This window comes from Ranitomeya imitator, chromosome 4 (genome assembly GCF_032444005.1).
Source record: "Ranitomeya imitator isolate aRanImi1 chromosome 4, aRanImi1.pri, whole genome shotgun sequence".
In the NCBI taxonomy this organism is placed as follows: domain Eukaryota; kingdom Metazoa; phylum Chordata; class Amphibia; order Anura; family Dendrobatidae; genus Ranitomeya; species Ranitomeya imitator.
Genome location: NC_091285.1, coordinates 638,672,943 through 638,699,351, shown reverse-complemented (window position 1 = coordinate 638,699,351; position 26,409 = coordinate 638,672,943). Strand labels below are relative to the sequence as shown.

General features: G+C 43.4%; 1 protein-coding gene across 1 annotated transcript in view; it reads right to left on the bottom strand.

Annotated features, from left to right (window-relative positions):
* LOC138677043 (G protein-coupled receptor kinase 5-like) overlaps positions 1 to 26,409 on the bottom strand; it is a 90,518-nt gene that overhangs the window by 45,627 nt on the left and 18,482 nt on the right. Inside the window, exon 2 of the mRNA XM_069766854.1 lies at positions 3,230 to 3,325. Within this exon, the coding sequence (XP_069622955.1) occupies positions 3,230 to 3,325 (96 nt within the window). The remainder of the gene's footprint in view (positions 1 to 3,229; positions 3,326 to 26,409) is intronic.

Here is a 26,409-nt window from a genome sequence, read left to right as displayed (position 1 = left end):
ATCGGTACTGGAGTTATCCGTGTCCGTGTGCTCACGTGGCACATCAGTGTGGCACACGTGTGGCAGCCATGTGCCGCACGAGTGGCGACTGGGTACCACATGGACCATGCAGGAGACAGCGCTACAGTAAGCGCTGTCCCCTGCTTTGGGTGCTGAATCTGGAATTCATTCCTTCTCCCAAGCAGCGTTCGCTGGAGAGAAGGAATGAAAAATCAGGGTTTTTTGTTGTTGTTAAAATAAAGTTCCCGGTAATCTCCCCCCTCCCACCCCCTGTGCACCCGCACGCTGGAAATAAAATACTCACCCAGCTCCTTCGATGCTGCCTCTCAGCGTCGCAGCTTGTCCTATATGAGCGGTCACGTGGTGCCGCTCATTACAGTGATGAATATGCAGCTCCACCCCTATGGGTCTCCCTGGTGCATCCATAATACTGGTGTTTGGGTTTGTTTTGCACCACACACACTGTATATGCCGTACGCACCACACACACACACTGTATACGCACCACACTGTATACGCCGTACCCACCACACTGTATACGCTATACCCACCACACCACACACACTGTATACGCACCACACTGTATACGCCATACCCACCACACACACACACTGTATACGCACCATACTGTATACACCGTACCCACCACACACACACACACTGTATACGCACCACACACACACTGTATATGCCGTTTGCACTACGCACCACACTGTATACGCCGTACCCACCACACATACACACTGTATATGCCGTACGCAGCCTCTTGCACAGTACCACCAGCGGAACACTGTCGCGAACACGCCGCCGCCGGGATCAGCTGAATGATTCACTGACTGCAGCCATCTTTGTACAGGAGGCGCGCCTGGGCAGTTTTAAGGTGACCGCCGCTATCTGTCTGCCCAAAGATGGCGGTGGTCTGATTTACTGCGCCTGCATGCATTACACTCAGATGCAGTGAAGCATTCGGCTGATCCCGCCGGCAGATGGGCGACGTGTCTACAGGCAGAGGAAGCCGGTCATATTAAAGGGGTTTTCCCACTAAGGAAAGTTAATTTAAAAAACTGTCTGACCGTGTAAGGAGTATAACACATCTCCTGGGCAGGGGAGGAAGCAAAAGACAATACTGACATTACAGCAGAGGATCACAGAGGATTCATTTTGTGAGGTAAAATATTTCACTGACTGTTTTTAAACAGGGATCCAAGAAGTATCGTTTCTCCTTGCGGAGAGTGACATGTTAAGCATGTCGAGGTGAGGAGACTTAAAGCCGCAATGCTCCTCTGGGAAATATGCAAATTGTCTCTTCAGAGAGGAAGAGGACTAGAACTCTAGTGCCAACTATTGGAAGTAGCAATCCTAACAGTCAATGTCGACCCTTTAACGAGCCTTGTCACATGACATAGGATAATAGCCAAACCAGAATCTCATTGTTGCCAGGTGGAGCGGGAGACATGTGCTACAGTCGTGGTATGGAGAATGGACTGCGACTACAGACTACACTGGCGGGGGATACAAAACCTGTGGGCCAACCAAAAGTTGGTTCGGGGGCAGTGAACTATTGGCCCCAGCCAGGATGGCATCTTGTGGACTGGGGGACACTGCATTGTGACCATCTACCCGGGAATTACTGTAAGACCATGGATGTAAAGAATAAAAAATAGTAGCACTGTTAACATGGCAAGGTGATGATGACAACCCACAACCTGAGATCTTCACAGGTATTTAAAGGGACACTGTCACCTGAATTTGGAGGGAACAATCTTTAGCCATGGAGGCGGGGTTTTTGGGTGTTTGATTCACCCTTTCCTTACCCGCTGGCTGCATGCTGGCCGCAATATTGGATTGAAGTTCATTCTCTGTCCTCCATAGTACACGCCTGCGCTGTGCAAGATTGCCTTGTGCAGGCGTGTACTACAGAGGACAGAGAATGAACTTCAATCCAATATTGCAGCCAGCGGGTAAGGAAAGGGTGAATCAAACACCCAAAAACCCCGCCTCCATGCTGAAGATTGTTCCCTCCAAATTCACGTGACAGTGTCCCTTTAAGGTGATGTCAGCATACTTAATTCTTATTAATATTAAGTGATATAAATATTTTATACAAATATTACGGTAATTGTAATTAATATGTTAATATTAATATTGAGCAGAATTAATTTCGGCCTATTGGTCCGGCCTCCAGTCATGGTCTCTCATGTGGCCCCTCAGGAAAATGAATTGTCCACCTCTGATCTAGACAGATGATGGCGACATGGACAACAACACAGTCGCTCCATGATCTCGTGAATTCGCTTTAAGCAAACACAATGTTTTCTACAGGATGAGTCACAGTCCCATTAGACTAATATCCATCTTTTTATTTCTTGCTGATCCTTCAAGACTTCTTTATCCTATTCTGTGCAAAGAAGCAGCCAAATTCCTTCCCGTTAAAGATGACGTCTACAGACCTAAAATCTCCAGGCATTCTCTGCTGATTCAGTGTCTGCGCAGAGACCCGCGTCCACCGGTCTGTACGCACACCGGCGGGCGGCCGCAGATGTGTGAAGCTGATCGTCCACTGATAAAGGCCCCGGATTCATCACCGTCGTTTCTCTAATCTTCTAATTAGCTCCTTTTTTTTATTGGGTTTTGTATTTTGGAGTCTTTTTCTTTTTCTCTCAGCAGCTTCACTTTCCTAGATTTTTTTTTAGACAGATTCATAAAATTCCACTTTTACCAAATTGCACAACAAGCTTACTGACAGTTTCCAAGCACAACCACCTGAACTGTAAATGTCTCTGCGGACTATTACACAGGATCTACAAGGTTAGTATTTTTTTTTCAATATATTTGCAAAGTTCCTTAGAAATGTTGTATGGTGTGTTTATAAGCTGTAAAATGAGGGAAGCCTACACTTTGAAGGGAACCTGTCATCAGGACTAGTCCGGAGACCAGATTTCCTTTAAGCCTCATTGGCCATTCTAAATGTCCATGATGGCATTTCATGTGCAGGTGATTTCCTCTTAACCTTCAACGGTACAATTTGGTACCTACTGTCTAAATGTCTCGTCTGACAGATCTAGGCCTGGACCCAAATACGGCCTTTATTGCAATCTAGGCCCAAGGGATCCAGCAGCAGCAACCCAGCCCAATATTACCATAATCATTGCCTCCACCCCAGACTGGAGAGGCGCACGTGCCCTTCTTAATATATCCCTACAAATAGAGGAGGAGTGCATCTACTCACCCAGCTGTTTGCGTAATTCTTCACACTGGCTGATATGTGGAAACTTTAGAATTTCCTTCCATTTTTTACTCCTCCCTTTCCTTTTACCACCACCACCTGCAAAAGGAAAAAGTTAGGAGACTTGTAAATAGAATAGTAACAGCATACAGTAACAAACAAACGTAGAAAATAATAAAAATAGTAATTAGGATTGAGCAAAAAAGATTTGTGCTGCCCAGCGACAGTCGGACCAGGACAGTCTTCATTTCTGCGCCCAGCATCCTAGGTGCCTCTTACGATTATTGGGCCGCATGACGTCGCGCCTGGCCCATTTATTACCAAGGGGGATAAGGAGCATTACTTTGGGAACACTGGTCTACCGTCAGTGAAGCAGCAGCAATTGGGATAAATGCAGGAGAAAAAAAACAACAATCATAAAATCATAAGTAACGCTAAATAGTATCAATAAAATCATCCTCTCCAAATGTATGGGTCTTTAACCCCTTTACCCCCAAGGGTGGTTTGCACGTTAATGACCGGGCCAATTTTTACAATTCTGACCACTGTCCCTTTATGAGGTTATAACTCCGAAACGCTTCAACGGATCCTGGTGATTCTGACATTGTTTTCTCGTGACATATTGTACTTCATGATAGTGGTAAAATTTCTTTGATATTACCTGCGTTTATTTGTGAAAAAAACGGAAATATGGCGAAAATTTCGCAATTTTCCAACTTTGAATTTTTATGCAATTAAATCACAGAGATATGTCACACAAAATACTTAATAAGTAACATTTCCCACATGTCTCCTTTACATCAGCACAATTTTGGAACCAAAATTTTTTTTGTTAGGGAGTTATAAGGGTTAAAAGTTGACCAGCAATTTCTCATTTTTACAACACCATTTTATTTTAGGGACCACATCTCATTTGAAGTCATTTTGAGGGGTCTATATGATAGAAAATACCCAAGTGTTACACCATTCTAAAAACTGCACCCCTCAAGGTGCTGCTCAAAACCACATTCAAGAAGTTTATTAACCCTTCAGGTGCTTCACAGGAATTTTTGGAATGTTTAAATAAAAATTAACATTTAACTTTTTTTCACAAAAAATTTACTTCAGCTCCAATTTGTTTTATTTTACCAAGGGTAACAGGAGAAAATGGACCCCAAACCTTGTTGTACAATTTGTCCTAAGTACGCCGATACCCCATATGTGGGGGTAAACCACTGTTTGGGCGCATGGCAGAGCTCGGAAGGGAAGGAGCACCATTTGACTTTTTAATGCAAAATTGACTGGAATTGAGATGGGACGCCATGTTGCGTTTGAAGGGCCACTGATGTGCCTAAACATTGAAACCCCCCACAACTGACACCATTTTGGAAAGTAGACCCCCCAAGGAACTTATCTAGATGTGTTGTGAGAACTTTGAGCCCCCAAGTGTTTCACTACAGTTTCTAACGCAGAGCCGTGAAAATAAAAAATAAAAAATTCCCCCCAAAATTATTTTTTAGCCCCCAGTTTTGTATTTTCTCGAGGGTAACAAGAGAAATTGGACCCCAAAAGTAGTTGTCCAATTTGTCCTGAGTACGCTGATACCCCATATGTTGGGGTAAACCCCTGTTTGGGCACACGGGAGAGCTCGGAAGGGAAGGAGCACTGTTTTACTTTTTCAACGCAGAATTGGCTGGAATTGAGATCGGATGCCATGTCGCTTTTTGAGAGCCCCTGATGTGCCTAAACAGTGGAAACCCCCCAATTATAACTGAAACCCTAATCCAAACACTCCCCTAACCCTAATCCCAACAGTAACCCTAACCACACCTCTAACCCAGACACACCCCTAACCCTAATCCCAACCCTATTCCCAACCGCAAATGTAATCCAAACCCTAACCCTAACTTTAGCCCTAACCCTAGCCCTAACCCTAATGGGAAAATGGAAATAAATACATTTTTTTAATTTTTTTATTTTTCCCTAACTAAGGGGGTGATGAAGGGGGGTTTGATTTACTTTTATAGCGGGTTATTTAGCAGAATTTTATGATTGGCAGCCGTCATACACTGAAAGACGCTTTTTATTGCAAAAAATATTTTTTGCGTTACCACATTTTGAGAGCTATAATTTTTCCATATTTGAGTCCACAGAGTCATGTGAGGTCTTGTTTTTTGCGGGACGAGTTGACGTTTTTATTGGTAACATTTTCGGGCACGTGACATTTTTTGATCGCTTTTTATTCCGATTTTTGTGAGACAGAATTACCAAAAACCAGCTATTCATGAATTTCTTTTGGGGAAGGCGTTTATACCGTTCCATGTTTGGTAAAATTGATAAAGCAGTTTTATTCTTCGGGTCAGTACGATTACAGCAACACCTCATTTATATCATTTTTGTTATGTTTTGGTGCTTTTATACGATAAAAACTATTTTATAGAAAAAATAATTATTTTTGCATCGCTTTATTCTGAGGACTATAACTTTTTTATTTTTTTGCTGATGTTGCTGTATGGCAGCTCATTTTTTGCGGGACAAGATGACGCTTTCAGCGGTACCATGGTTATTTATATCCGTCTTTTTGATCGTGTGTTATTCCACTTTTAGTTCGGCGGTATGATAATAAAGCGTTGTTTTTTGTCTCTCTTTTTTTTTTTTCTTACGGTGTTTACTGAAGGGGTTAACTAGTGGGACAGTTTTATAGGTCGGGTTGTTACGGACGCGGCGATACTAAATATGTGTACTTTTATTGTTTTGTTTTTTTTATTTAGATAAAGAAATGTATTTATGGGAATAATATTTTTTTTTTTTTTTTTTTTTTTACACACTTGTAAAAAATTTTTTTTACTTTTTTACTTTGTCCCAGGGGGGGACAGTACAGTTTGCACAGCACTCTGTCAGATCACTGATCTGACATGCAGCGCTGCAGCGTTACCAAGTGCCTGCTCTGAGCAGGCTCTGTGAAGCCACCTCCCTCCCTGCAGGACCCGGATCCGCAGCCATCTTGGATCCGGGACTTGCTGCAGGTAGGAAGGTATGAGACCCCCGGAGCAACGCGATCACATCGCGTTGCTGCGGGGGTCTCAGGGAAGCCCGCAGGGAGCCCCCTCCCTGCGCGATGCTTCCCTGTACCGCCGGCACACTGCGATCATGTTTGATCGCGGTGTGCCGGGGGTTAATGTGCCGGGGGCGGTCCGTGACCGCTCCTGGCACATAGTGCCGGATGTCAGCTGCGATAAGCAGCTGACACCCGGCCGCGCTTCCCCCGTGAGCGCGGCCGATCGCCTATGACGTACTATTCCGTCCTTAGGAAGTAGGGCCCACCCCACATGGACGGAATAGCACGTCTAATGGCAGAAAGGGGTTAAAAAAAAAATGGAGATGAAAAATGTTGTATTTATATTTTTTTACAAAAGCAAAAAAACAGTAATAATAATAACTGAAATAAAGAATGTATAAAAATTTAAAAAAAAAAATTAAAAATAAAATAATAGTAATAAAAAGAAACTATAAAAGTTTGGTATTGTCGTAATCGTACTGACGTGACAAATCATATTGCCGGGTCATTTTTACTGCACACTGAACACTGTAAAAAACAACCCACAAAAAAAAAAAACAATGGTAGAATTGCACTTTTTTTTTTTACCATTTGATGGCACCAATAATAAACAAAAACAACATGTTAATATCTAAAAAATGTCTTCAAATTTTAATAACGGGTAAATTGAAAAATTGCTTGTATTTACAAGCGCTACCTGACCATATCCATTTATAAAGGTAGGAGTAACCCTTTAATAACAGCGTCGGCGATGTACCGACAAAGCGAATATCCTTCATTTCTACCTCAAACTGTTAGAACTCTGTAGAAACTGCCAATGGTTTCCTGCCCCGCTGCCTAAAACAGACCTCGCAGTGCGCTCCGTAATGAGCACATCCCGGAAAATTAAGACCATGAAGATTTGGCAAAGCCCAGCACTGATCAAAGTTATCTTGAGGAAACATGCTGAATATAGACTGGTGACGAAAGTAGACTGGAATTCGCAGTCTGAAATTAGGAATAATAATCCGCAGAGAAGCATTCCTTAGTCAGAAGGAAACATCTAACCTTTCAGTGGAACGCCAAACATTATAGTAATCTTACTAGATTCCATAGAAAATAAAAAAACAAAAACATTTTAATGCTGAAGAGGTGTTGTAATGGTTGTTATTACTGATGAGCGAAGCTCGGATAAGGTGTTATCTCAGCATGCTCAGGTGCTAACCGGCATGCTCGAATAATATGTTCGAGTCCCCGTGGCTGCATGTCTCAGGGATGTTCGACAGCTGTAACACATGCAGGGATTGTCTGTTTGTTAGGGGTCTCAAACATACTTTTGAGCATGTGTACACTGTGCATAGTGCTGCTCTTGGATTACACAGCAGAAACCTGGTAACAGATTTTCATTAACGGGTCAGATATTGACCTATAGAGTTCAGACCTATAACAAGCAAGTCTGGATGAGAGCTAATTTGCATAATAGCTGGTTCTCCAGGAGAAGAACCAGTACCTCAATCCAATGCTCCTTCAATGGCAGTGTTCATGATCATCAATCCTGGTAAAGTTCTGGTTCATCAATGGCACCTCATCCAGCCAACTGGTAACCTGGTCTGCATCAATGTGGAGCAAGAACATGAAACAGTTGTCTAGAGATGGGCTTCTCTGGTTCAGCTAAAATCCTTTAGCTCTTTCATGGGTCACACATTGACTTACCCAGTAGTGACCTATAGGAAGCATCAGAAAGTCTTCTTCAGCCTGGCGGAGAGTATTTTTCACCATTACCTTTTAGAATCCTAATCACGGCTGGACTTCAATGAGGAGAACCAGTACCCCAATCCAATGTTCCTTCAATGCTGGTGTGGACATCCATCAATCCTGCCAAGGTTCTGGTCCATCAATGGAACATCATTCTGCATCAATAAGTAGCAAGAAATCGAAACAGTTGTCTACAGATGGGTGACTTACGTTGGCTAAAATCCATTGTCATGTTTCGAGGCACTTTAATGGGTCAGACACTGACTTACATGGTAGCAATTTATCGTTGCATTAGACAATTTTATTTAGCCTGGAGAACTAATTTGCATACTTTTCCAGCTGGATTTCCTAGAGAAGAACAACCAGAATCCCTTGAGAACTCCAATCCAACATTCCTTTAATGCCAATGTTGACAGCCATCATTTCTGGCAAGGATCTGGTGGACCAATGGCACATCAATTTTAATTTTTTTTTTGGCTAAAACAAGGGTAGAACCGCTCAAAAAGGCAGCTTTGACCTGAGCCACCCTAGAAGATCAGTATATTATGCACACTGGGTACGGTGGGCTGGGCAGTATGCTGGGTGGATTACATAATCGTCCCCTGGAGACCCTGTTCCTTCAGAAATTAGGTCATTAGGTCAAGTAAGCTTGAGGTGCCCGAGGAGTGGTGACCTTGGATTGCCCTAACTCACTGGATGTGGGGAAACCCCCTTGTTTTGTGCAGATTTGTTCAAAACATTGATGGTTCTGTGGCAGAATTCTTGCCCGCCAAGTGGGAGACCCGTGTTTGATTCCCGGCCATTGCAGCGCTTTAAAAGGTTGATGGACCTAGGTCTTTTTTTCCAACCTATGTAACCATGTACCGCACTTCAGCTTTTCAGTGGTTTTGAGCACACACCCTTTTCCGGTCCTCTGGCTAGGATGGAGAATGTCTGAATTCTTGGTTGAAGGTCCGGCTAGTATTACACTAGAAACATCTTCATTATTTAATTGTTTTCACTTGCGTGTCACCCTTTGCACATGTGTCCTAGTCAATAGGACTTGTCAGGATGCGGTTCCCTTACCGTTACCTTCCTGATGGGTCTAGGTAGGGTTCAGGGGAGTTTAGCCATCAGGTTCCGTTCCCCCCATAAAAAACCCATGGCTCTCTTTTCTCGTGAGGGAAGCCAACCTAGATGGCTCCTAGTTCTGCTTGGGAGGATGCTGGGAGCAATGTTGGGTCTCCAATGGCTTTAGCAAAGGGTGGACCACTAGTTCCCCGACCTTTGTTGTGGCCGTCTGGCTCGAAGGGATAAGGATCGTTTATTGGTGTTATTTTCTCCTGTTGGAGAGAACTACAGCTGACCACATCCAAGTGCAATTTTGTGGCACATTAAGTGCCTTTTTTAGCACACTTGTGTTTAGAGAACAGTTCTTGGGCTCTATCAAAAAAATGGCACATCAGTTATTGCACCAGTAACCCGGTCTGCATTGATGAGTAGCCCCCACACAAAAATTGAATCAGTTGTCCACAGGTGATTTGGATAAAATCCTACAGAGCTCTTTACTGGGTTGGACAATGGTCTACAGTGTAGAGACATATAAGTAGACTTTTCTTTGACCTGGACGGGAGCTAATAGGCATACTCTGTCCCAAGGAGCATTTGCCTGTTAGGGTACCGTCACACAGTGGCATTTTGATCGCTACGACGGCACGATCCGTAACAATATCGCTCCAGCGTCGTGGACTGCTGTCACACTTTGCAATGTACGACGCTGGAGCGATAATTTCATGACGTATGTGCGATGTAGAAGCCGTTGGTTACTATGCGCACATCGTATACAATATCGTGCACACCTTTGTTACACCATGCGATCATGCCGCCACAGCGGGCCACTAGACGACGAAAGAAAGTTTCAAACGATCTGCTACGACGTACGATTCTCAGCGGGGTCCCTGATCGCAGGAGCGTGTCAGACAGCGAGATCGCTGGAACGTCACAGATATATCGCTGGAACGTCACAAATCGTGCCGTCGTAGCGATCAAAATGCCACTGTGTGACGGTACCCTTAAGGTACTGTCACACTGGACGATATCGCTAGCGATCCGTGATGTTGCAGCGTCCTGGCTAGCGATATTGTCCAGTGTGACACGCAGCAGCGATCAGGCCCCTGCTGTGATATCGCTGGTCGGGGAAGAAAGGCCAGGACTTTATTTCGTCGCTGGCTCTCCCGCTGACATCGCTGAATCGGTGTGTGTGACACCGATTCAGCGATGTCTTCGCTGGTAACCAGGGTAAACATCGGGTTACTAAGCGCAGGGCCGCGCTTAGTAACCCGATGTTTACCCTGGTTACCATCGTTAAAGTAAAAAAACAAACACTACATACTTACCTACCGCTGTCTGTCCTCGGCGCTCTGCTTCTCTGCTCTGGCTGTGAGCGCCGGGCAGCCGGAAAGCAGAGCAGTGACGTCACCGCTCTGCTTTCCGGCCTCTGTGAAGCGATGAGAAGTATGAAGCGACGCTGCAGCGATCCGGATCGTTGTCGGTATCGCTGCAGCGTTGCTTAGTGTGACGGTACCTTTAGAATCCAAACCTCGGTTGGATCTTCATGAGAAGAATCTCTATAGAAGGAAATGTCTAGTGCGCCGTGAAAGCATTGTCTACTATCTCAGATCTCTCAGCAGGGAATTATTTCCTTTAGCCACAAGGATGACTCAGTTGTTTGCCTTCCTCTTCATAGAAGTCAATGATCTCAATGAGAACATGTCCAAACCCACACCCGAATCATCACCACCAACTCCCGCTTAACAGGATGATTTGATACTGTGAAAGTGAATAACCTGGTTTCGACATACTACCTGTGCGGTACACCCCGTGATTACCAAGTGACTGATCTTTTCTTTGCTCTCAAAGAGTAATACCATCATAGATCGGGTATTACTGAGCTGGCACTAAACTGCAGCCTCATTTTCTACAAGGCTCCTAGGATAAGGCCAGATCTGACTTTAGTCATCAATATGTCTGCCTCCTCTGTCTGAAAAGGACTGTCAGAAGGATTTCACCCCCCACATTATTTATATGTGCATATCGCTCTTTCAAAGTCAAGTCCAGCAATACCTTTACATGGCCAGTTTATTCCTCTGTTGCTGAGAAATCAGCGTTTTAATTGATAGGCAAATGAGACTGAAGAGATCTGAAATCTGTCGCTCCAGCTCTACCTCTTCCTGCTTGACCGACAACTTTGCCAGAAGCCAAACAGCACAGAAGGTGTCAGTCAAGCAGGAGGAGATGGTGCTTGGTGGGGAATAGAGCTGGAATGACGGAGGCTTCAGACCTGCAGCTTATCTGCCTATAGATTCAAAAGACTCCTTTAAAAGAGCACAATAAAAAAATTACAATACAAAAGAACTAAAACTTGCAAATGTGGTTCATAAAAAAAGAACAAATATTAATAAAAGGACAAATGTGACAGGCATCTATCAAGACACCATGAACAACAATAAGTGTCTATAAGTGATGTACAGTGCCTACAAGTAGTATTCAACCCCCTGCAGATTTAGCAGGTTTACACCTTTGGAATTAACTTGGCATTGTGACATTTGGACTGTAGATCAGCCTGGAAGAGTGAAATGCACTACAGCAAAAAAGAATGTAATTTCTTTGTTTATTTTTTTTTTTAAATTGTGAAAAGTCTTTTCAGAGGGTCATTTATTATTCAACCCCTCAACCCACCAGAATTCTGTTTGGTTCCCCTAAAGTATTAAGAAGTAGTTCAGGCACAAAGAACAATGAGCTTCACATATTTGGATTAATTATCTCTTTTTCCAGCCTTTTCTGACTATTTAAGACCCTCCCCAAACTTGTGAACAGCACTCATACATGGTCAACATGGGAAAGACAAAGGAGCATTCCAAGGCCATCAGAGACAAGATCGTGGAGGGTCACAAGGCTGGCAAGGGGTACAAAACCCTTTCCAAGGAGTTGGGCCTACCTGTCTCCACTGTTGGGAGCATCACCCGGAAGTGGAAGGCTTATGGAACTACTGTTAGCCTTCCACGGCCTGGACAGCCTTTGAAAGTTTCCTCCCGTGCCGAGGCCAGGCTTGTCCGAAGAGTCAAGGCTAACCCATGGACAACAAGGAAGGAGCTCCGGGAAGATCTCATGGCAGTGGGGACATTGGTTTCAGTCAATACCATAAGTAACGTACTCCACCGCAATGGTCTCTGTTCCAGACGAGCCCGTAAGGTACCTTTACTTTCAAAGTGTCATGTCAAGGCTCGTCTACAGTTTGCTCATGATCACTTGGAGGACTCTGGAGACTGACTGGTTCAAGGTTCTCTGGTCTGATGAGACCAAGATCGAGATCTTTGGTGCCAACCACACACGTGACGTTTGAAGACTGGATGGCACTGCATACGACCCCAAGAATACCATCCCTACAGTCAAGCATGGTGGTGGCAGCATCATGCTGTGGGGCTGTTTCTCAGCCAAGGGGCCTGGCCATCTGGTCCACATCCATGGGAAGATGGATAGCACGGCCTACCTGGAGATTTTGGCCAAGAACCTCCGCTCCTCCATCAAGGATCTTAAGATGGGTGGTCATTTCATCTTCCAACAAGACAACGACCCAAAGCACACAGCCAAGAAAACCAAGGCCTGGTTCAAGAGGCAAAAAATCAAGGTGTTGCAGTGGCCTAGTCAGTCTCCTGACCTTAACCCAATTGAAAACTTGTGGAAGGAGCTCAAGATTAAAGTCCACATGAGACACCCAAAGAACCTAGATAACTTGGAGAAGATCTGCATGGAGGAGTGGGCCAAGATAACTCCAGAGACCTGTGCCGGCCTGATCAGGTCTTATAAAAGACGATTATTAGCTGTAATTGCAAACAAAGGTTATTCCACAAAATATTAAACCTAGGGGTTGAATAATAATTGAGCCACACTTTTATGTTTAAAATTTATAAAAATTTAACTGAGCAACAAAACTTTTTGGTTTGTAAGATTTATGCATCTGTTAATAAATCCTGCTCTTGTTTGAAGTTTGAAGGCTCTAACTTCTTTGCATCTTATTAAACCTGCTAAATCTGCAGGGGGTTGAATACTACTTGTAGGCACTGTATCTGCAGTCGGTCCCAAGGATGAGATAAGATTAATTTTTACCAATTTCTTCCAGATATCAAAATTATCTAAAGTGTCAGAAGGTTGCTTAGTGCTCTTCACCCAACGAAATAAAATGCACATTCACATAAAAATGACCGGTAAGAACTATATTTTTTTTTTCTTACATGCATGTATCTGAGGCTAAAAATAATTTATTAAATTGGGTTTCATTAAGAAATTAGAACTGTTTGCCTTCTATAGACAGAGTTAATGCAGAACAATCCCTCTAAAATTAAATTTACCTGCACATTAGCACTATGGCTGCAGGCAAATACCGTACCTTTTTATTTTATTTTAAAGAACAGTTCCTTTTAAAATGGACATGTAGCATCTGTTTTTTTTTTACTTATATGAATGCATTTTGTTGTACAGAAAGTATTTTTGCAATATGTTTTCATTGTAAAGTTTGGGCTTTTTGGCTTCTACAGCCTTTATGCATCACAGTACATAGCATATAATTCATTCTGCAGTCTGGTATGTACAGTACTTCATAGAGGATGTAGAAGCCAAACGGTCCAACATTTTTTTTGGTAAATAAAACCCTATTGATAAAATGATTCCTATCCAAAAAATACATGCATTTAAGGGGTAAAAATAAAAAATTCTTCCCTAACTCTATTCTCTACAGTACATGCAAATCATGAAGCCGCCTGACATGGAGTAAGACCTCTGCATGACATTCACATCCAAACATGGGTGATGTAAACTACATGCAAAACTATATATTGACTTTTACTAGATTGCGACTGCAAAACTGAGAAGTGTCACCCGAATACTAAGAACGACGTCTTCCTGGACTCAATGTTAGGAATGAATACGATGGAGCCGTAAGACAGGATTCGTGCACTCGTCGGACCGGTCGAGCAGAGTTTTCTATTTTTAAAACAACAATTTCACTTTCATGTCTTGTAAGAGATCAAAATCGGGTTAGCTGTCAATCAACTGGGGTGCAGGGCAGGAAGGATATACCGTATACAGTGTGGATGTAAAAGGTTGTATACAACGTATGAATGTCTTCTGTTTATGTAAATTAAGGCTTCAAAGTGACACGAAGCACGAACAGATCAGGCGAGAAAAAAAAATTTGAATAATAAAAAATATATATATTGTAGCAAAGTCAGGTAAGACAGGGTTAAAACCTAGCACTGCAGGTCTTGATTAGATGCACTTGACTTGTTTTGACTAAGAACTAAGGCCTGTGTTCATTAGGTGGGCGTCAGTCTGCTGAATGAAGCAAAGTGGAGTGTGCTGCTGGTGAGGGAACAGCCAAAATGTGAGCTCTAGCAGAGGGGAGAGAGAAGACAGAAGAGAGCTGTCAGGGTCTCTCTCTGTATGGACACTGCACGGGTCAGCTAGGAAAGCAGAGCAGTCTGTGTGTTGGAGCCGCAGAGAGCCGTGTGGAAGCTGCAGCCTGTTCTGTGGGAACTATGCCCAGAGTTGAACACTTCTGTTTGGCGCTGGAAGTTGCTGGAGTTCGGGCTGAAGGAGCTATCGCAAGTGATGGGATTTTATTGGATGTCTGACTTATATTAATCCGGGTTATGATGGGTGGGGATAAGCAAGAAAAAAAAAAAAAGAACAACGAAGGATTGGACATACTGAATTTTAAATGCTCAATCCGAAGGGAGATAAGCCAACGTCAGAAGTGTCTGGTAGCGATTTACAGATCCGGAGGATTTGCGGATAATCTGTGCTGTTGGTATCCCATATAATAAAACCAAATCCAGACCGAAAGGACACGCGGTTTCTCTTTATTCCGTCAACACGTTTCGAAGTACTACAGACTTCTTCATCAGGACTAGAAAAGCATCCGATGCAAACCTCCTACTGCATGCGACTGCTCCGATTAGTATACCAGGCAACGTGGTGCGACCATCGCTGGGGCCTAGTAATAAAAGGAGCCGGAGATGCCGCAAGCAGGGTTTTGCATTGTTTTGGGTCCTTCAAATTTTTGCTTTCAATCCTAGTGTTGTATATAAAGGACCCTATTCATCGATTTTCTCACCAGTCTTGGTGAGGGGGCATGTTGGGAGTCAGACGCTCCTAATTCCCACCTCTTAATGAATCCGGAGTGTCTGACGTGTGACGTGCACCTTGCCATAAATCTTACTCCAGTCTGTGACTGGACTAAGCTTTTTGGCATAAGGATCGCCACCAGCTCATCATGATTTAGACGATCTGTGACGTCACGCCCGTGCCACGCCACAATCCTGTCCGAGGTCCGCCAATTTTGGCAAGGCTGGGAGAAACTGGCGTTAAAATGTCAAAAGTCGCAAAATTTCAAGTTATGACTTTTCAAAGAGAATTCTGGCGAAACTGCTTTGATGAATAGGCGCCAAAAACAATCCTCGACTTTGGAAGTCAAGGTGAGCCCTCATGTCCTCTCCTCCGAGTGACTGGTGGTGGTCTTCAGCTCCGGATGACCACATTCAGCAGGGTGGTGACGAGTGGGTTTAGGATCCAGATTTTGGTTTTAAAAATCTAAAAACCCTTTAATAAATTTCCATTAACAACAAAACAAACATGTTTCTGACGCGTTTCGAGTTCGTTCTATGGCTGAGAGTTCAACTAAGTGCTAAGCAGGGGCAATAACCTATCAAATCGTGCTAAAAAGTTTGGTTGCCCTTTACATTCATTACATAAACCTACGTCAATCGCCCGGTGACCTACATTCCATCATAAAACCGGACCCAGTCAAAGTTTACCTTCTAAAGTATGCCAGAGCCGACGCTAAAGGAAAGGGCTGGAGTCCAGGGCATTGTGTGCTCATGGCACCTTTTGTGGTAACCTTGGCACGGCTCGCGGCGACACTGTTTGCTTTTATGTAATTGCCCTACCAAAAGTAAATATTAAATAACGAAATCAAACTGAACAGCGAGTAAAATGTCTGATTGTGTTATCGTAACACAAATGTTTCCTTCTGGAATGAAGTCAGCGCTCACGACACAGAGCTGGGCAGATGCCAAAGTCAGCGGCGGCTGCGAGGAGCAGAACGTAACACAGCCGGGCGCGGAAGTACACCAGAACACATCATAACACGGCACCGGGTGGGGCGACACCGCAGTGTGGAACAGAGGTCAGGACATGGCCGACAGGCCGGGGGGCACACCGCCATGTGTAATACAGCCCCACAACATGGAAAGCGTTTACCACACTGTGGATGGGAGAAACAACAATCAGATATTTCCGCAGCAAGTCGGCTTCGCTCTGACAATTCTCACATTTGGACATTTGAATAGATTTTCTTCGCCAGTAAACATTGCTCAGGGCTTTTGCATACGGCGCAGCTTCCTCCATCCATTCCTGACGAAAGCATTCAAATGATGGAGGCGTGCGGCTCCTACACACTCGGCATGAGGACACCGGCTCCTCGCCTTACAAGTCAGATTAGCCAAATAGCCTGCAGCCCTAGCGTCAAGAATTTATTATATGATGTGGGATCAATAGGAACGACAATAAAATGGGAGATACCATACAGATCCCATATTAAACGGTTAACCATTGTTTAACCCCTTAAGCCCCGAGGGTGGTTTGCACGTTAATGACCGGGCCAATTTTTACAATTCTGACCACTGTCCCTTTATGAGGTTATAACTCTGGAACGCTTCAACGGATCTTGGCGATTCTGACATTGTTTTCTTGTGACATATTGTACTTCATTTTAGTAGTAACATTTATTCGATATAACTTGCGTTTATTTGTGAAAAAAACGGAAATTTGTCGAAAATTTTGAAAATTTCGCAATTTTCCAACTTTAAATTTTTATGCCCTTAAATCACAGAGATATGTCACGCAAAATACTTAATAAGTAACATTTCCCACATGTCTCCTTTACATCAGCACAATTTTGGAACCAAAATTTTTTTTTGTTAGGGAGTTATAAGGGTTCAAAGTTGACCAGCAATTTCTCATTTTTACAACACCATTTTTTTTTAGGGACCACATCTCATTTGATGTCATTTTGAGGGGTCTATATGATAGAAAATACCCAAGTGTGACACCATTCTAAAAACTGCACCCCTCAAGGTGCTCAAAACCACATTCAATAAGTTTATTAACCCTTCAGGGGTTTCACAGGAATTTTTGGAATGTTTAAATAAAAATGAATATTTAACTTTTTTTCACACAAAATTTATTTCAGCTCCAATTTGTTTTATTTTACCAAGGGTAACAGGATAAAATGGATGCCAAACATTGTTGTACAATCTGTACTGAGTACGCTGATACCCCATATGTGGGGGTAAACCACTGTTTGGGCGCATGGCAGAGCTCGGAAGGGAAGGAGCGCCATTTGACTTTTAAATGCAAAATTGACAGGAATTGAGATGGGACACCATGTTGCGTTTGGAGAGCCACTGATGTGCCTAAACATTGAAACCCCCCACAAGTGACACCATTTTGGAAAGTAGACACCCTAAGGAACTTATCTAGATGTGTGGTGACCACTTTGACCCACCAATTGCTTCACAGAAGTTTATAATGCAGAGCCGTAAAAATAAAAAATCATATTTTTTCACAAAAATGATCTTTTCGCCCCCAATTTTTTATTTTCCCAAGAGTAAGAGAAGAAATTGAACCTCAAAAATTGTTGGCCAATTTGTCCTGAGTACGCTGATACCCCGTATATGGGTGTAAACCATTGTTTGGGCGTATGGCAGAGCTCGGAAGGGAAGGAGCGCCATTTTACTTTTCAATGCAAAATTGACTGGAATTGAGATGGGATGCCATGTTGCGTTTGGAGAGCCCCTGATGTGCCTAAACATTGAAATCCCCACAAGTGACACCATTTTGGAAAGTAGACCCCTTAAGGAACTTATCTAGAGGTGTGGTGAGCACTTTGACCCAACAAGTGCTTCACAGAAGTTTATAATGCAGAGCCGTAAAAATAAAAAATCATATTTTTTCACAAAAATAATCTTTTCGCCACCAATTTTTTATTTTCCCAAGGGTAAGAGAAGAAATTAGACCACAAAAGTTGTTGTGCAATTTGTCCTGAGTGCGACGATACCCCATATGTGGGGGTAAACCACTGTTTGGGCGCATGGCAGAGCTCGGAAGGAAAGGAGCGCCATTTGACTTTTCAATGCAAAATTGACTGGAATTGAGATGGGACGCCATGTTGCGTTTGGAGAGCCCCTGATGTGCCTAAACATTGGAACCCCTCACAAGTGACACCATTTTGAAAAGTAGACCCCTTAAGGAACTTATCTAGATGTGTGGTGAGCACTTTGACCCAACAAGTGCTTCACAGAAGTTTATAATGCAGAGCCGTAAAAATAAAAAATCTTATTTTTTCACAAAAATGATCTTTTCGCCCCCAATTTTTTATTTTCCCAAGGGTAAGAGAAGAAATTAGACCACAAAAGTTGTTGTGCAATTTGTCCTGAGTGCGACGATACCCCATATGTGGGGGTAAACCACTTTTTGGGTGCATAGCAGAGCTCGGAAGGGAAGGAGCGCCATTTGACTTTTCAATGCAAAATTGACTGGAATTAAGATGGGACGCCATGTTGGTTTGGAGAGCCCCTGATGTGCCTAAACATTAAAAACCCCCACAAGTGACACCATTTTGGAAACTAGACCCTCTAAGGAACTTATCTAGATGTGTTTTGAGAGCTTTGAACCCCCAAGTGTTTCACTACAGTTTATAACGCAGAGCCGTTAAAATAAATTTATTTTTTTTTCGCAAAACTTTTTTAGCCCCCAGTTTTGTATTTTCACAAGGGTAACATAATAAATTGGACCCCAAAAGTTGTTGTCCAATTTGTCCTGAGTACGCTGATACCCCATATGTGGGGGGGAACCACTGTTTGGGTGCATGGCAGAGCTCGGAAGGGAAGGAGCGCCATTTGGAATGCAGACTTAGATGGATTGGTCTGCAGGAGTCACATTGCATTTGCAGAGCCCCTGATGTACCTAAACAGTACAAACCCCCCACAAGTGACCCCATATTAGAAACTAGACCTCCCATGGAACTTATCTAGATGTGTTGTGAGAACTTTGAACCCCTAAGTGTTTCACTACAGTTTATAACGCAGACCCGTGAAAATAAAAATTCTTTTTTTTTTTCACAAAAATGATTTTTTAGCCCCCAGCTTTGTATTTTTACAAGGGTAACAGAATAAATTGGACCCCAAAAGTTGTTGTTCAATTTGTCCTGAGTACGCTGATACCCCATATGTGGGGGGGAACCACTGTTTGGGCTCATGGCAGAGCTCGGAAGGGAAGGAGCGCCATTTGGAATGCAGACTTAGATGGATTGGTCTGCAGGCGTCACGTTGCATTTGCAGAGCCCCTGATGTACCCAAACAGTAGAAACCACCCACAAGTGACCCCATATTGGAAACTAGACCTCCCATGGAACTTATCTAGATGTGTTGTGAAAACTTTGAACCCCCAAGTGTTTCACTACAGTTTACAACGCAGAGCCGTGAAAATAAAAATCCTTTTTTTTCCCACAAAAATGATTTTTAGCCCCCCAAATTTTTATTTTCCCAAGGATAACAAGAGAACTTGGACCCAAAAAGTTGTTGTCCAATTTGTCTCGAGTACGCTGATACCCCATATGTTGGGGTAAACCCCTGTTTGGGCGCACGGGAGAGCTCGGAAGTGAAGGAGCACTGTTTTACTTTTTCAATGCAGAATTGGCTGGAATTGAGATCGGACGCCATGTCGCGTTTGGAGAGCCCCTGATGTGTCTAAACAGTGGAAACCCCCCAATTATAAATGAAACCCTAATCCAAACGCACCACTAACCCTAATCCCAACTGTAACCCTAACCACACACCTAACCCAGACACACCCCTAATTCTAATCCCAACCCTAATCCCAACCGTAAATGTAATCCAAACCCTAACCCTAGCCCCAACCCTAGCCCTAACCCTAACCCTAGCCCTAACCCTAACCGGAAAATGGAAATAAATACATTTTTTTTAATTTTATTATTTTTCCCTAAGGCTAGGTTCACATTGCGTTAGGGAAATCCGTTTAGCACTAGCGGATTGCGCTAACACAATGTCTTTTTAGGTGTCGTGTTTAGTGGTCGCGTTAACGTCCCCGCTCTGGAAGATCGGGGATCGGACCTCGGGCGCGCCGCGGACGCTGCAAGCAGCGTCTGAGGCGCGCCACAAAAGAATGGCACCTTGCTAGCGCGAGCCGAAAATGGCACGCTCTAGCGATGCGCTACACCTGAAAATCACATTGCTGTCAATGGTTGTGCTAACGGACCCGTTGCACGGCGCTAATTGTGACATTTTCGCCGTGCAACGCTGTCCGTTAGCGTTAACCCATTAACGCAATGTGAACCTAGCCTAACTAAGGGGGTGATGAAGGGGGGTTTGATTTACTTTTATAGCGAGTTTTTTAGCGGATTTTTATGATTGGCAGCCGTCACACACTAAAAGACGCTTTTTATAGCAAAAAAGTTTTTGCGTCTCCACATTTTGAGACCTATAATTTTTCCATATTTTGGTCCACAGAGTCATGTGAGGTCTTGTTTTTTGCGGGACGAGTTGACGTTTTTATCGGTTACATTTTCGGACACGTGACAGTTTTTGATCGCTTTTTATTCCGATTTTTTTGTGAGGCAGAATGACCAAAAACCAGCTATTCATGAATTTCTTTTGGGGGAGGCGTTTATACCGTTCCGCGTTTGGTAAAATTGATGAAGCAGTTTTATTCTTCGGGTCAGTACGATTACAGCGACACCTCATTTATATCATTTTTTTTATGTTTTGGCGCTTTTATACGATAAAAGCTATTTTATAGAAAAAATAATTATTTTGGCATCGCTTTATTCAGAGGACTATAACTTTTTTATTTTTTTGGTTATGATGCTATATGGCGGCTCGTTTTTTGTGGGACAAGATGACGTTTTCAGAGGTAACATGGTTATTTATATCCGTCTTTTTGATCGCGTGTTATTCCACTTTTTGTTCAGCGTTATGATAATAAAGCGTTGTTTTTTGGCTCGTTTTTTTTTTTTTTTTTTCTTACGGTGTTCACTGAAGGGGTTAACTAGTGGGCCAGTTTTATAGGTCGGGTCGTTACGGACGCGGCGATACTAAATATGTGTACTTTTATTGTTTTTTTGTTTGTTTTTTATGTAAAGAAATGTATTTATGGGAATAATATTTTTTTTTTTCTGCTTTATTTAGGAATATTTTTTTTATTTTTTTTTTACAAGTGTGGAAATTTTTTTTTTTACTTTTTCACTTTGTCCCAGGGGGGGACATCACAGATCACCGATCTGACAGTGTGCACAGCACTCTGTTAGATCGGTGATCTGACATACAGCCGGGCAGGATTAGAGCTGCAGCTGCAGCCTGATCCTGACCCGGAAGTGCTCCCTGCAGGACCCGGATGCAGCCCGGCGGCCATTTTGGATCCGGGGACTGCAGGGAGAAGACGCTCGGTACACGGTGAGCACACCACCGTGTACCGATCGTCTCAGGGAAGCCCGCAGGGAGCCCCCTCCCTGCGCGATGCTTCCCTGCACCGCCGGCACACCGCGATCATCTTTGATCGCGGTGTGCCGGGGGTTAATGTGCCGGGAGCGGTCCGTGACCGCTCCTGGCACATAGTGCCGGATGTCAGCTGCGATAGGCAGCTGACACCCAGCCGCGATCGGCCGCGCTCCCCCCGTGAGCGCGGCCGATCGCATATGACGTACTATCCCGTCCATGGGAATTAAGTCCCAGGTCACCTGGACGGGATAGTACGTCATATGGGATTAAGGGGTTAATTTTTTATATACCGTATATATTTTTCCCCCATAAATCAATAGTGCACGTGAAAATAAGAAACTTTGTAATATATCTTATCAGAGAAATTTGCTTCATTCTCTTCCAGGACCGGTCTCTCATTCTCAAAATTGTCAATTAACAGGTAAAAAAATCTGTATTCAGCGAGTACAGCCCTTCCCATTACTGTGATAGGGTATGACAGTTGGTGCTCATAAAGTTCTATGGAGAACTGTAACTTGCTGCGGAATGTTTGTGTGTTCCGCTAGCTCCTCCCCCTCCATAGAATTTTAAAAGCACCAACTGTCGTTTCCCATCTCATTAATGGGAAAATCTGTCTTCACGGAATATACCGTAGATTTTACCCATGAATTAAGAATGAAAGATCAGTCCAGAAGAAAAAAACAAACTTCTCTGATAAAATATACATCCTCAATTCCAAAAAAGTTAAGATGCTACATAAATTTTATAGACAGCAACGATTTAGAGGTCTCTTAAAGCCGTATTTTATTCACAGCAGAACACAGAAGATCGGAAGGTGAACGTCGGACATTTTTTAATTTCATTTGAAAGAATTAACTCCTTGAGAAATTCTCAAAAAATTTGGAAAAGTAAAATGGTGGTACGGTAATGAGAAAACAGCTGGAATTTCAATTTTCAACTAAGTGTATAAAAAGAGCATTTTAGAGAGGCAGAGTCTCTCAGAAGCAAAGATGGTCAGAGGTTCACCAGTGACCAACTGTGTCTAAAAATTGTGGAGCAATTTCAGACAAATGTTCCTCAACGTAAAATTGTAAAGACTTTGAATAACCCACCATGTACATATATCATGAAAAGATTCACTGAATCTGGAGAAATCCATGTGCACAAGGGACAAGGCAGACGGTCAATATTGGATGCCCATGATCTCCAGGCCCTCAAGGGGCACTGCAATAAAAACAGGCACGATATGGTGGTGAAAATCACTGCATGAGCTCAGGAATACTTCCAGAAATCATTGATCACAGATCTCCGTGTAATCTACAAATTTAAGTTTGTGAAAAGAAGAAGCCAAATATCAGCACAATCCAGAAATGCCAAGGCCAAGTCTCATATATAATCGACTGAGGCAAAATAGAAAACAGTTCTGTGGTTGGATGTGATATTCTTCATGGAAACCAAGCTGACTCAGAGGAGAAGGACCATCCAAGCTTGTTATAAACGCACATTTCCTGCATCTCTGATGGTATGGGGTTACATTCGTGCCTATGGCAGGGGTGGCTTAAAGCACCATCAATGCTGAGCATTATATAGCGGTGATTGAACAACATATGCTCCATCCAGACAATGCCCATTTCATGGAAGGCCTTGCATATTTCAGCAAGACAATGCTAAACCATGTACTTTATCCACCACAACAACAACAACATGGCTTCCCAGAAGAGTTCGGGTGACGGCCTGGAGTTTAAACCAATCTGTGTTGAATGCTGTAGCCAGGATCATATTCCTCACCAACCGTTACACCGATGCCTCTACCCTGTTCCAGTAATTGTACTGGTTACCCATCCACTCCAGAGTTCAATATAAAACGTATCACTCTCACCCACAAAGCACTCCATGGCTCAGCACCACGCTACATCTCCTCCCTCGTCTCTGTCTACCACCCTACCTGTGTCCTCCGTTCTGCTAATGACCTAAGGTTAACATCCTCAATAATCCAAACCTCACACTCCCGTCTCCAAGACTTCTCGAGTGCTGCAGAATATGTTGACGTTATAGAAATAAAAATTATTATTAATATTATTCTTCAATAGAAAACACTTGACACATTATGAAACGAAAACTACGGAAAGAAGAACCCCCACCCTTCCCCGATTGTGAATCAGCGAGAACCCTACATCAGACAAGAATTGGACAAGGTTCCTAGCCCCAAACTCCAGCAATTGTTTCCTCACTTCACACACTTGTAAAAAGACGAGGGGATGCTCCACAATAATAGACGTGGCCCGGGCACAACTTTTTTTTAGATTTGTTGCTGCCACCAATTTCTAAAGGAGTTAACTTTTCCGAATGAAATGGAAAAAAGTCCGATGTCCACCTCCTTATCTGTGATCTGTTGTGATTAACATAGAAGAGGTTTCCAGATCATTGAATTCTTGCTTTCTTTATATTTTACACAACGTCCAACTTTCTTGGAATTGGGCTTGTATGACAAAACTTGCTTATTTCCATATGTACTATTGAGTTAAGAAATAAAAATTAGTCTTTAATGCTGCCCAAAAGTTACCAAGATCAGTCGATGATCTCAGGTGTAGAAAGAGAGGCCATTAATGTAACATTTAAGAAAATCCCTGTAAGCAGACAATATAGAAGACCAGGGGACTCCACCGATTTTTACTGGAGGTCTGATGGTAGGTCTGCCAGGAGAAATCAAACTAATGCCAGATCTGGCACACAAGGTTCTGGCACCAATCAAGGAATTTTAGGGGACTGGTCAGGGGCCTGAATAAGTTAAGGTATCTGGTTTGGGCTGAAATGATCTTGGGGTCTAGGTGGAAATAAATGTTATCTGGCTTAGATCAGACCATAACATGACCACAGACCCAAGGAAGTGGACTTTTACTAAAACTACCGTAGTTGAAAAAGTTCACAGCTTCTATAAAAAAATCAACTGTAAATACCTGTTTTTTCACGTCCGAGTTGAACGTGGTGAACACAGATAATTGGGCTGATGCAGCCAACATTAGTACATCCGCATTGACAAGATGACCAGTGTGGACCCAAATCTTTTTCTTTCCAAAAGTCACAGAATGAAAACGGTCACTGAACGATAACCCAATCACTAGGCATCACCCTACTCCAAAGTAATCCGAAACGCCTTGATTACATATTGACCCCTCATTATGCGCTTATAAAACGAAGTGACCTAATCCGCTTATTATCCTACATCCAATCAGAACCGCTCGTCTTGTCTCCTTGAGCAGAAGACGCCAGATGAAGTGACAGATGTTACAGGAAATAAAGAAGCTTCACATAAAACCAGTAAGATGAACATAAGATGCCCCAAGAAGATTAAGATGCAGAGATTTCACTTATATCAGCCCCGGAGTAAAAAAAACATCAGTGTTCGTGTTCCCGAAGTGATAAGACGACTGGTTTCAACTACGTCCAGGTATCATAATCCAGCTGTGTCCTTCCAGAACATCACGCTCCAGCGCAGTATGGCCTTTCCTTTACAGAGAATAATGAATCAGGGTTTTATGATATATTATGTTGATTCTTTTTTTACATATTCCATATTACAATTTACCATATAAAAAGAAAAATAAATCAGAAATCTTCCAATTTTTACACTAGGCCATAGACTAGAATAGAGTTTTCAGCAGTTTCATTACCATCACAGACAGGATTACAATGACAAGTAACATCTCCATAAAAGTAGACAACCCAGGATCCACCATTTACAACAGTGATATCACAGGTCACCTCCTGCGCTGCCCTGCACAATTATCTTTGATGAGACCAGAGCATGTCCAGAAAGCTCTCCTGCATACGGCAATGATTCAGAGCCGGTATACGGATCATCATAGACAGGTTTACAATAAAAATCTAAAATGCATATACGGTAATCTTTTTACACGTGGACCTTGAAGATAAAACTCCTAACATCCTAACAGAAATAATAGAGAAATAATCAGCTTTTTTCATGCTGCAAATAACAGATGAGATTAGAAGGAGATGGGACAAGTGATTTTAGAGGGATAAACGGCTGGGCGAAATCAGATTTCACTTGGCAGGAAGACGTGATGCCAGATGGTGCAGAACCCACTGCGTGCAACCCACGGTCTGAAGAGCAAAATCACACAGGACAAAAGCTACAGAGGAAGGACTGATCCAAGAGGGGACACTAACGGGATTTTATTTTATAGCTTGATCTCCTCTGTGTACATTATGGGGTATATCTGTACATAAAGGGGGCACAGGGCGATCTATTAACACCCCTCTCCCCGACCGAGGACTATAAAGCAGTGTTCACACATGGTGGATATGAGGTATGGGAGAAATACAAGACAGTGATCCAGGACTCCAAGATCTTTTTTTTATAAATGTAGAAAGCAACTGGTTCAGGCACTGGCCGCACAAGTACCAGGGGTTCAGGCACTGGCCACACAAGTACCAGGGGTTCAGGTTCAGGCACTGGCCACACAAGTACCAGGCGTTCAGGTTCAGGCACTGGCCACACAAGTACCCGGGGTTCAGGTTCAGGCACTGGCCGCACAAGTACCAGGCGTTCAGGTTCAGGCACTGGCCGCACAAGTACCAGGCGTTCAGGTTCAGGCACTGGCCGCACAAGTACCAGGGGTTCGGGTTCACGGACTGGCCACACAAGTACCAGGGGTTCGGGTTCACGGACTGGCCACACAAGTACCAGGGGTTCGGGTTCAGGCACTGGCCGCACAAGTACCAGGGGTTCGGGTTCACGGACTGGCCACACAAGTACCAGGGGTTCGGGTTCACGGACTGGCCACACAAGTACCAGGGGTTCGG